We start from the raw sequence: 13,672 nt of genomic DNA, 5'->3' as shown, positions 1-13,672 counted from the left end.
CATTATCCGTAATTACGGATAATTTTCGGATATCTTGGATAACCGGTTAATATGCATTTTTCGAACTATGCCTTTCACCGGATTCACAAAAGCAGATTTTTACCGCATTTTTAGATACTTTTTATTCATATTTCTCAAAACTTAACAGGAAAAGGCATTTTTCTAACAGTATTTAAATACATAATGGATATTCTTTAAAATGATTTCTAAATATAAGAATCGCCAGCCCGTTACGCTTATTATTTTTTAGAGTCTGGGTGTTTGCAAACATCATGGCTTTACTTTCAGGATATAATAAAATTAATATTTAGAGCGTAACAGCTTTACTTATTTCACTTAAAACCAAAAATGCAATTTATTTGAAAGTTGACATATCATCCGTTCGTTATAATAATGTTCGGATAACTTGGTTAGCTGATTAAAATTATTTTTTGAAATTATCCTGTAATCCGGGTACACAAAATCCGATTTTATCTCCACTTTTTAAATATCGATTAATATTCTTTAAAATTGAACAGAATTAATTTTTCGAAACAAAAAATAAACTGATATCTTGGCATCTTTTTAAAATATAGATCATGTCGTAACTAATGTCCATAAAAAACTTCAAATTACCTGATTTTTTTTTTAATTGTCCTCTACAGCATTTCAGTAATTTAAAATTTCCACATTTTTTTACATGTATTTTAGATATTAGATTCTTTATTTTGGTCTCCAGAAATTGATATAGATGTTTTAACCAGACGGTGGTTTATTGATCGGAAATGATTTTTTTACTTTTCATAAGTGTATATAACATTTAAAATAAATAAATATTTTAATAAAATTATGAGTATTATTTTTTGACTATCGGAGTATACGCACGCATTATCCGTTAGTCCGGATAATTTTCGGATAATACGGATTTCGAGTTAATATGCGTTATTTGACTTTAGCGTTATCCGGATTAGGAAGATAAAATTTTTAATCGCACTTTATATATTTTTCTCGGTATTTTACAGAAAAGGTAATTTTTCGAAAGAAAATTATTAACCGAGTATTCAAATCTTATACGAAACTGTTATGTCGTTATTAATGTCCATTACTAGTTGCCAATTATCTATTTGTCTTTTGAAATATTTCATTAGTTTTCGCTATACTTATATCAAATTATATAACGGCATTTGTATAGTTTGTTGTTTCACGTTTATATCGAATGTACAGATATATGTACAGATACTCGTATTAGATTTATTATAATTTGGTATTCGTATATCGATATAAATTAATATTGATATTGATATTAATCCGGGCGCTTCTTTTGAACTCGGATAAGTTTTTGTTGAACTTTTCGTTTATTTTACGATCTTTTGAAAATAAGTCTACCAGGAATTAAGTGTTTGATTTAGAATTTATTTTAACTTGAATAACTTTATAGTAACATTAAAACCTTCTCATATGTATGTATGTACATATGTATGTATATGATGGCATTTTGATAGTTTGTTATTACATATTTGTATCGGATATACATACATATTATGTACTGATATTAGATTAATTTTATTTTCGTTTCGGATATCGACACAGGCGGCATATCCGCGCGCAGCTTTTGGGCTCGGATAATTTTCCGTTGAATTTTTCGTGTATTTTCCGATATTTTAAAAATAAGCATGCCAGGAATCATGTGTTTTATTAAGAAGTTATTCTAAATTGAATAATTTGCTAGAAACTTTAAAACTTTCTCATATATCATGGCATTTGGATAGTTTGTTTTTACATATTTACAACGAATATGTATTGATATTGAATTAGTTTTATTTTAGTGTCGAATATTGACGTAAGCGGCTTATCCGGGCATTGCTTTCGGGCTCGGATAAATTTTTGTTGATCTTTTCGAATATGTTACGACATTTTGAAAATAAATATACTAGGGATCAAGTGTTTTATTAAGAATTTATTTTGATTTGAATAATTTTCCACTAACCTTCATATAATGTTTATGTGTTTTAATGTTTTTGATAAATTTATTAAATTGAAAAATCCTAAAAACTTTGTAAAAAAGAATGTTTTCAATATTTTCTCAATTTATCGTTATTAACTCTATGTGCGCATGCAAATTATATAAAACGTAAGCATTATCAACTCACTCATCTACGAAATTCAATTTAAATGTTATTTATATTTACCATAATTACGAGAAATGTGTTCAAAATGTTGCGCCAGCGCATATGCAACGCAATCAAATCAATCGCAAACTCCCAAAAGTTGACTAATCAAATTTATGCGCCCATTGCACTATATTGTAAAATATTCCCAACTAATTACGTGACATAATTCATCAAATAATTTTATTTTCATGTGCATACACATATGATTTGCTGTGCAAATTGCTTGAACCAAAAACAAAATTCTATAAAAAAATCCACAAAAAAACCAATTGAAATTTGCAAAAAATTAAATGCAACGAATCATCCGCTTTAAAAATCAACCGCTTTTTATGCCACAACAAATTGAAAACCAACAAAAAAACACATACAAAAATACGTGCCATCATCAAATTAAATGCGCTTATTGTCAAATGAAAAAATGAAAATAAAAAAAAACATGTTGAATAAATAAATAACCAATCAACGCAACCAAACACATGGCATTGCCTTACACACCATATAACAACAACAAAAACACACGTTTAACCGAATGCAACACAACATGGAAAAAACTGACGCTACAAACGCATAAAAAATAACAACAAACACATTGGAAAAAATGCCACTTATCACTAACTAAACACGCAACACAACAACAACTACACACATCCATAACCACACTCACACACTTACAATAACAATACCATAAATAAAAAAAAAATACGCAACACACCCTAATGTCCCCCACCAACAACACTGCGTGCGTACAGAATGTCAATGTTCTTCTTCCGCTTGCATAATCTCCAGCGCGCCGAGGAGAGCAAACGCAAAAAGCGCGTCGAGCGTCAGCGCCAGCAGCAGCGTCAACGCCGCGGCGCCAAGGTGTTTCGCTGCGTCAGCGATTCCACAGGCCATCTCACGCTGGCGCCGTCACGCCTCTTCGAGAAGACACCGATGAGCCCGTCCGACAGTCTCGATGAAATCGCACTGCAAATACCCAGGTAAGCCCCCCGCGAATGTGTCAAAGAATGAGGACGAGTGAAAGAGCGTAGAGCAGAGTGTGTGTGTCAGATAGCGGGAGAAAAAGTTGGTGCGAGATAGAGTTTATGCGTTGAAAAAAAGCGATTTGTTTAAGGATAATATAATAGAATCGCTGTAAAAAAAAGTGCTGCGCACTCTTGTGTAAATTTTTATGACGGAAACTAAGCACTAAGCGTTTAGTTGCCACATTAAATAAAAACTACTTGCACATTTTTTATAACTTAGCAAATAAAGTAAAGCCGAGAGACAATACTCACGAGGATAGTAAACAGTTTTAGCACATTAAGTCGTGATTAGTTTTCTCGGATTATTTGCGATTTAATAAAATTGAAACTTTATTGATATGGCAAACAGCGCAAATTATTTAGAAGTGAAATGAGTGAAAGCATGCGCGATACAAATTTTGATGGATTTTTTAAGAAGGATTATCGGGTGAAGTTTCTAACTATACTAGTATTATAAGAAACAGATAAATCTCTTTCGAAGTACCATATTCTATACACAAAGATTGAAGTCTTCTGAAAATAATATAATATTGTAATGAGCTGTGTGGAGTTACTGGACATCAGGGCTCCTATGTGCAGAGCCCATGCTTGAGAAAGTACTGAGAAAGGTATCTGAGTGAGAGATTTTGTTTGTGTTTACAGCCTTTTATTTGCAATCTGTCCTATTAACATCAAACCTTGGGCATCTCTGTGACGTCGTTGTAGCGAATTTTGCGAAAATATCTTGGCCTACATCCATACAAGGTCAAATTGACGCAAGAACTGAAGCCGCTTGATGACCAGAATTGTCGTATGTTTGTGAATTGAACTCAACAAAAAACTTAAATATGATCAAATTCATCGAAAGCAAAGCAGGGCGATTTGACGCCTTTAGACTATTTATGCCAACAAGTCAGCGACGATTGATGAACTTCGTACGAATATCGAACATGAATTTGAAGCAATATCGGCTGATTATGTTTGAAAACCGTCGAAAGTTGGGTTCAGCGTCTGAACTTCTGTTAGCGTGCCCGTGGTGGACATGCAAAAAAAAAACGAGTTCCATACATAAGGCCATCGTATGTACTTTCACGGAAATAAGAAAGCTAATAAATACAAAGACAGCAACTTAAAATTGTTTGTCTTAATCTTAAGCTGCTGTCTCTTAAATTTGATATGGTCTTTCCACGTAAGTCGTCGGTCAAAAGATATTTCAAGGTATTTAGTTGAATTGTTTGAAGAATTGGAGTGCCATTTATATATACACTAAGACAACTTTCTTCTCTAGAAGTGAATGTAACGTGAACTGATTTATCATTATTCCCTTTAACACTCCATTTTTTCATCCAAGTTTCTATTTTCTCCAGCTCAGTTTGATCAAGTGAATTAGCACTAGATGGGGCTTCATCCACTCTTATTAAAGCATTGTCATCTGCAAATGTTGCAATCATAACATTTTCGGTTTTTTGGAAAATCAGAGATGAATATTGTATAGAGGATAAATCCAAGTATACTGCCTTGAAGCTCCCAGTTGCCATTGAATGAATATCTGAATAATCATACCCATGTTATATATAAAAGTTAAGACCACACAAATATGATTTCAACATTAGATAAAATGGTGAAGGAAAATGTTTGTTCTATTTTATAATGCAATTCTGGGTGCCACATACGATCAAAAGCCTACTGAGTATCTAGAAACACTACTTAGCAGTACTTTATATTTTCTAGCGCGTCAGGCACTCGGGCGATTAAAACAATAAAAAACTTTAATAAATATACTTTTTTATCAGAAAAAAATAAGAGAAAGCTTTAACTTCGCTTAGACTGAAGCCAGAATAACCTTCATAAATAAGAAACATTTTAATAAGGGAACTTGATTGAGATCATTTTGTATGCTAGCCAAATGCTATGGAGCTCCAATCAAGACAATTCTTTTGGAGACAGACTAATTGGCGAACTACCGACTCGTTAAGAATCTCAGAATGTTTTTTGGTGACAATGAAAACTTTCCAGAAAAAAAATACTAAGCGACCATTCGTTCTGGAACAATCTTTTAGACTTACTGGCGTTTGAAATATACCTTTAGCCTTATATAAATGTCAGCTCTAAAGTATTCATGACCATAGCTAAGTATTTCACGTGCAGATCGTTAGAACAAAAGTAGTGACCAAGTTCCATTTTTAACCCATAACTGTTTTTTTCCTTGATTGTTTTTTATAGTACAAAAGGCGTATTATGCAACCAGGCAATTTGTAAGCTTTACGTTTATGTAATTGAAGCGAATATCTACCAATAAGGCTATTGCAAGGCAGGTACTTTTGCAATGAAAAACCTAATACAGATTTCATTACCTTTAAAAGTAAATTATATCTACTTAAGTGTTATTTAATATTGTCGCGTTAGTACACTAACTAGTTAGGTTTTACTTCAAGTGGTAGGTATGATGGCTTTGGCCGAATGCAGGTCTGGCGATGATGATTAAAACATACGAGTTTTCTGCTTTCATTTGATTGATGAGAGATATCATCCATAGCATATAGGTTTCAACTAAGCGCATAGTTTACAGATATACATAGCTCTATGGGATACAATTCGGTAATGACTTTCTTCCATATCCAGCGTTTACTCCTTAATGATGGATTATATTTACTTTCTCCTGAGCGAATGCATTTTCCAGCTTAAGTCTACAAAATAAGTAGGCTAGGTTCGCCGGAAGTTGGAGTAGCTTGATGCTATTTCTGGTGAGGATGGACATTTATTGACTACATTTACACTAGCTCAACCGCATAGTTAGCGAACTCAGCGCTCCTATTGCTGCTCTGCTGTCGGAGTGAATGCTCATCTTCTTACAAGAGGCTGCACTTCGATCCAGTACGTCTACTGCTACTTTAATACCAGCCACTTCTGCCTGAAACACACTACCAAAATCCGGTAGCCAAAAATTAGGTTGAAAAACTGACTGCATTTATATTCCAATGACTTCTCCCCAACCACATATCCTTCAATTCTTAGCAACCCAGCGCTTTAGAGTACCCTTTGCAGTAATTCAGCTGCCGACAATATCCAAGGATGTTATGTGCAAAATAGCATTAAGAGCTATTATTTGGGTCAAAAAATGTTGCTTGAAGATAATATCGCAATGCAGGATTCTACGAAAAAGTATTTTTTTTTTTTTAAGCAACTGCCTGACTATATAAAAATGTGTACCATTTTATTAACTGCTTCGAACTTTTCGAATACTTTCTAAAAATTTCAGTTAAATCGATCCGATACACCTGAGAAAAACGCTCAGCATCACCAGCGCACATAGTGTCATAAGATAGCTTATGGCCTCACCCAAAAACCACACTGCGAGAGGAGGATCCGCGTAGCGTTGGATCTGTCAAAACCTTTTGATATAGTCCTCCACAGAACGCTCGAAAACTCTACGTTCCCTCGAGGCTTGAAGAGGTGGATCATGAACTAACTAAGCTCACGACAATCAGCCGTACTGTTTCGCGGCGACTATATTCACAAATCGGACGATGGAGTACGTGACCTTAATATTGCAGTCGATGGCGTTCAAATTCCGACTGTCAATAACCATACAATTTTTGGCGTAACACTAGATAGTCTGTCCTATTTCACTTCTCATACCACTGCGATTATTGCCAAACAAGACAATTGGCCGGCCGGTCTTTAACTACGTCGCACCAATAAGGTCCCCTACACGCAATGAAACACGGACGAGGAAGCTTCAGACTTGCCAGAACTCCGAACTATAACGGGATGCCTCTTGATGCCTCCTATCGAACATCTACATAGTGAGGCCGATACGTTCCCAGTTAAGAAGCATAATGAATTCCTCTTCAAGCGCTTTCTACTGGGAGTTTTCGTAGAAACCATTCCTGTAGTCGCCTGCTCGAAGTGAAACCACATTCTGGAAGCATCAAGAGGTCCTTCCTTACATACGTCGGCGTTATAGGACAATACGACGATCAGACTTCGGACGCAATTAACTTCAGACAAGGCCTGACCGCCATTCACCATAAAGCCATAACCACTTTCACCGACTCCCTCTTTGTAAATGGCGTACTTGGAGTCAAACCACCAGCCATTGCAGACGACGAGCTCGGTTTGCCGCGAAAATCGAGTGTAAGTCTTGCATAGCTTCAATCTGTATACTGTACCAGGTTAAACTCCTATTTATTCAGAATCGATCTCGACATACCAAACATATGTCTAGCATGCAACGAGTCCCCACAAGACTCTACCTAACCCGCGTCGAAACAGCACGTTTCCTGGGCCAACCGATTGATGACGTCTTATCTGAACCTTACCACTCTAACCAGATAACCGTTACAACAACAACAACCTGAGAATATCGTTTTGAAAAATGCAGTTGTTGAAAAATTTTCGCGAACTGGCCAAATCAGTTCGGATTGGAGATCAGCAAAATACATAAATTCCCGAAAATAATTTTTCTTTCGGAAAATACTCTCGCGGACATATTGTTGAATATTTATCCTTTGAAAAGAAAAAAATATTTTTTTTCTTTTTGGATTGGGGGTGATTAGAAAGGTGGATATAATTTGCCTAAAATAAAATGCATTTGTTTGCAATTGAACCATTTCATTCAAATGATTTCAGCCTAAAGCGTCGATTTTTTTTTACAACCATTTTTTTTTCTATATCATTTTCCAGCTGAATTATTCAGTCAACAATACATGTACATATGTATATGTGTGTGGCACACTACACGCGCATAAATAAATAAATTTAAACTGGAAACACGGCTAAAGGTGACCAACTGCGGGAGCTAATAAAATAAGAAATACAAAAAATCATAAACCAAACGTCGGAAGCAAATACCACGCACACACACTTACATACTTGCAATTTGAACGATTTTAAATGAACCGAAAACAAAGCGCGTGTGTTGCATATACACACATACTTATATACATATGCATGCTTCTGAGCGTGTGTGTGCACTTTAAGCTTAGCAAATGCCAAACAACTCAATCGGGGCAAATAAATTCACTGGCTTTCACATAAATTCTAAAATCGACAGAAAATTTCCCAAATATATAGACACAAGTCTTCATGTGTATGTATGTATGTGTTTATTTGTGTATAGTGAAGACTGTACTTGCTGGCGTTCGAGTGCTTTCAGTTGTTCCGGAAATCTCCATCGTCTTTTGGTCGAAGAGCCTTCACGCAAAGCATCCGGCGGTTGGCTGAGCAAAAGTTTAAAAGTAACACGAAAGAGTAAAAGTGGCAGCAAAGACAAGCAAAGCGGCGAGTGAGCGCAGAAGGGGTAGACAGCAGTAGATTTTGTAATATTTACACTGCAGATGAAATAAAGTTGGTGTATTTTCGTGGGGGGAAGTATTTGATATACTCGTTTGCAAAGTAACAAAGGTGCTAATAGAGGTCGAATCAAAGTTGTTACCTAACTTATTGTCTTATTTTGTGCGGCACCATAGTGTGTTTAGTTGAGGTGCTCTTACAGGGCATGAGGCTCAAGTACGGTGATGGAAAATCTCACAAACCTAAGCGATATTACTCAATTTGACTTTAAAAGGTTTAACCTGTGTAAATATTATAATATTTATGGTCAGTTAGGAAGTATTTCAAGAATCTTCTATATGAGCGATACAAAATTTCTATCCCTTTAGCACTCAAGAAATCGTATGATATCAAAAAAATTATTTTGGCTTGGAAAACATTATGATAAAATCTTTTTGAAGATTAAAATAGAGTTACAATTGACCAGAGTGAAAAGGCGAGTTAAAATCCAGGTGACTGGCTGTCCGTCCGCCCGTCCGTCTGTCCTTGCGAGCTGTAAACTAAGCAAAAATTTAGATTGCACTTATGCTGTGCTCGAAATATGCCAATTTGTTACCAAAAATTGTCTAAGTCCAACTAAAACTGTTTACCTATAGTTGACTCTCTACCGAAAATATCGGTATTCTTTATTCAATGCTTTATAAAAAGTGTTACAGTGATCGGATTTAGTTCAAATATGCGCCGTTTCGTTCGATAATCTGTTTCCGTCTAGACAGCAACTTCATAATGCCACCTCATAGAAGCCCCTCTCCTTATTTGCGAAGAACTCGAACAGCCACATTTCACAAGCCTCTTTTGAGTTTAACTTTACACCAACAAGGGCCTTCGCCATGGACAGAAACAGGTGGTAATCACTTGGCGCTTTGTCCTACCAACCGAGCTCCCGTAACTTCTGACGAGTCACCAACAAAGTGTGTGCGCTGGCGTTGTCCTGGTGGAAAACTACACCCTTCCTGTTGGCCAATTCTGGACGCTTCAGCGGTCCAGTTGTTCGTAGGAGATGGTAGAATTAAGCGTCTGGCCATATGGGAGCGGCTCATAGTGGATGATTCCCTTCCAATCTCACCAAACACATAACAAAGCCTACCTGGCCATCAATCCCGGCTTGGCCACTGTTTGGAACGATTCACCGAATTGGACTTATTCGACTAACGACCGTTTTCGCTTGATTATGTCAAGACCTGTGGTCCATTTTTAGTATTGCCAGTACCACTCATCCGCTTTATAAATGCCGGTCGAGGGGGTTCCGATATATACTGGTGGTGATATTTGAGGTACACTAATAAAACTCAGATATCATATTTTTCTTTTAATAATAACTCGTAATGGCAAAAATGGATAAGGCGCTTTTTTGTGTATCCAGCCTTCTGCAGATGGTTTAAAATGGTTTGGTGACTAACTACCATCTTCTGGGCGATGTCACGAGATGCCACATGCCGGTCTAACTCGATGTTTTCCATGATGTGATCGGTATTCGTCGTCACAGGTCCTCTGCCCGCTGGCTTATCCATGGTGTCATTTTCACCCGCTCTGAATCGTCCAAACCATTCCTCAACAGTTCAAAGTGATAGAGTACCATCCCTTAAAACACCATTAATCTCACGGAACGTTTCTCCAGCGGATTTGCCTTTAACGAAGCAAAACTTTAAAATATCGAGATTTTCGTTTTTGCGGAATGCGTTTTTCACGAATAGAATCCAGCGGGCTACGGGAACAATACAATTCGGCATTTCTTCAAATTAATAACAGATACCTATGATACAACTGCATAGGTACTTAGTTATGGTCCACCCCATTATTATGAGACTTGACGATGTTTTAAGAATGAAAATAAATTATTTATTTAAGGGGTTAGGTAGGTTTCAGAGGTACAAAGAAATGAACTTTTATATTTCAAAAATTAGTATATATCAAAGGAATACATTTGAACAATGTCTCCTGAAATTTTGATATAAAAATGTTGAAAACTCCGCCGTTGAGACCTCATCTCCCTAGGCGCCTCACAAAAAATGCCCTCGCCGTGGACACCATAACTTGTTATTGGTTCATCCAAAACCAAAATTATTCTGTTAGTACATACATATTTATATAATACTCGTGTTTGAATCAAAAAATAATAATTAAAATTTTCATTTCTTCTCAGACTTTCAACAAAAATTCCTATTTTTTGGTATAATTTTCAGCACTTATTGGCTTAAAAAAAATGTTGTAATGATAGAATTTTATTTTAAGGATCTGTATACAATTCGAACTAAATCGGTCCATAACTTTTCGAAAAATCGTGTCCACCGACTTCAAGAATGAAGTTTTGAGAAAAACGCATTTAAAGTTTTAAGTTGACACAGACAAAAAATCGAGTTTTTGAAATTTTCAAATCGACCTAAGACCTTAATAGGTTTTATTAAGTAGGCGTGGCAGGCCTCCCAAGTACTTTTACAATATCATATCCTAAACAAAGTATATTAACTTTTCCACTAAGTTTGTAACAAAAAAAGACATCTTATATAAAAAAACATATATAATTAATCAGCTTGACAAGCTGAGTCGAATTACCCATGTTCGTCTGTCAGTATATACGCGTATTTGCCCTCAGTTTTGAAGTTATTGATCTAAAATTTTCCACACGTCCGTTTCTTGCCAGAAACTTGCTCAATTATAGGAATCACCGATATAGAACCATTATAGCTAGCAGCTGCCTACACACTGAATGATCGGAATCGAGTCTTTACTTCTTTACTAGCGTAGACACCGCTTACGCGATTATAGCCGGGTTTACAAACAGCGCGCCAGTCGTTTCTTCTTTTCGCTACTTGGCGCGAATTGGACCTCCGGAATGGAGATCTTCCTCTGCTTCCCCCGGCGAGTCTTGCGTCGAATACTTTCAGATCTGGAGTGTTTTCGTCCATTCGGACAACATGACCTAGCCAGCGTAACCACTGTCTTTTAATTCGCTGAACTATGTCAATGTCGTCGTATATCTCATACAGTTCATGGTAACATTTTAAATTTAACGAGATATCTTTCCGAAATTTACCAAGAATGTATGAAGAAATTTCTGAGATCCAACAACTATAATACATAGCATCCATATGAACGCATCTATCATAACCCAGTCCGTTTATACAAAGCTGTTTTGCTTGGCAAGATGTCTTCATGAAATTTGGCACAGATTATTGTCCAAGGTAATGCTATAATCTCCGAAAAAATTTGCTCACATCGGACCATTTTAGCATAAAGCTGGCATACTGTGATCAAATTCAAGATCTCGTAAGGATTTTTTTTTTTTTGAATCTGTGAAAGGTATTCGAGCTTGGTTACACTAAAGTCAAAGTGTTTTCAGGTATTTATTTCACCTTGCTGAATATATATATGTATGTATGTATGTATGTAAATATCAAAAGGTATAGACCCCTCTTTAAAAAAAATTAAATCCAAAAAAATTTGTTTTAAACTCATTCAGTTGAAGCACTCAAAGTAAGCAATATACGCGTGTTTAATACACAACAAACACACCCACACACAACAAACACTCACACACACACACTGACAGCCTGTGTATGAGTAACTGTTCACCCACTGCGTTGACGCTCGAAAAGTTCATTACATTTTGACAGCAAATTGTGTGGCATTTAAACTTTTCCAATGAGTGCTCGCCCGCTGACAATGAAGCAGTGAAACAAAAGCAACAACAATAACAGCAAGTCTGCCGTGGTAAATAGAGCAAAATGAATACAATAACAAAGTACGAACACAACACTAATGACAAAAAGTGGCAATAATAGTCCATAGACGTGGCAGCAGCCAGACAGACATGCCGCATACACGCACACACACACACTTACACGTAGATGGCAAGCATACGCACACACGCATACAATGAATATGCTCGTAAATCGCAGGCAACATTAGCGCGGCAGCCAGGAAAGCAATTTGGCGCTGCGGGTGCACACATACACACACCAAAACGCCAAATATCTCTGAATGCGGCATTAATTTTGGACTAAGCAACAACAACAACAAACACGCTGTCATTTCACAGCGCCATACTCATGTAAGCGCAGATATTTTACTCAAACTGCATGGCACATTTGCCACGAGCAAAATGCACACAGGCACACACATACATAAAAACATGAACACACATACATACACACGCTCAAAGTTGAATAAATGAGCGTTGAACGTGCCATGGCTGCGGGGCTCTGTCATATTCATTGCTGTCAGCGCCTGCAGTGGCACTTAGCTTTTGGCAAGCAGCAGGCAGCGCAACAACAACAACAACAACAGCAATGACAAAAGTGTGGGGAAACAAAATCACAGCAAAGCGGCAAGTTGCAGTGAGCCACTAAATCTGTGCTGGCCTCCACGTTGACTGCCAAATGAAGGCGAGCATAAGCATAAGCGCGCCACTCAACTCAACTCGCCTCAGCTCGGCATATTGTGGACCCAACCATTATATTTATGGCATATGAGACATATACACACACACACAAATACATGTCTACATTCTTGAGCGCTGTTATGTTGCCTACATAACACATTGTTGCATGATCGCCCCCACTCACCCGACCCGCCAAACACTCAGTGCTAACTAAACGTCGAGCTCCTAGCCGGACTCACACAATTTCATGTTGTTTAATGGCAAATAAAGATTTCATGTTCTACTTATGTGCTTATGCTCGCATAGCTAAGCTGCCAGTGCCACGTTTGAATACGCTTATCCACAAGCGTTTATGTGTGTGTGTGGCGTTAGCAACTCTTACTGCCATGTCATAAAGCCACTCGCCTAAGCATCCAGCTGGCAGGACACTCTCCACTCTCCACTGCCCATTGCACGTAATGAAAAGTCTAAATTATTGCAGTGTCTAAATGCAGCGGGAAGCCCGAGCCACATACATACAAGTACTGCTATACAATGTTACTAGTGCACTGCTGTGTGTTCGTGTCTGTGGGTACGTAACTTACCCACTTTCAGAGTTAGTAGCTGATTTGAGCAGTTGAGTGGCTGCTTGGCCACTGACACTCTCTTTAGCTTGGTAAAGTTGTCACTAACAGCATTGTGAAGACGTATGTGTGTGTGTGTGGGTGAGATTCACCACATTTACTTTTTAATTGAGGGATTAATAATAAATATTTATGAAGCACTTGGTGAGAGAATTGAATGTCATAAATATTTAAGCAAAA

The 13,672-nt window shown here is 37.0% G+C and overlaps 1 protein-coding gene across 1 annotated transcript in view; it reads left to right on the top strand.

Annotated features, from left to right (window-relative positions):
* Positions 1-13,672, top strand: part of LOC120770006 — a 244,279-nt gene that overhangs the window by 35,632 nt on the left and 194,975 nt on the right. The window contains exon 2 of the mRNA XM_040097099.1: positions 2,900-3,130. Coding sequence (XP_039953033.1) covers positions 2,901-3,130 — 230 coding nt within the window. The 5' untranslated portion in view covers position 2,900. The remainder of the gene's footprint in view (positions 1-2,899; positions 3,131-13,672) is intronic.

Source organism: Bactrocera tryoni, chromosome 3 (assembly GCF_016617805.1).
Source record: "Bactrocera tryoni isolate S06 chromosome 3, CSIRO_BtryS06_freeze2, whole genome shotgun sequence".
Taxonomy (NCBI): Eukaryota; Metazoa; Arthropoda; class Insecta; order Diptera; family Tephritidae; genus Bactrocera; species Bactrocera tryoni.
This window is presented reverse-complemented; position numbering and strand designations above follow the sequence as displayed.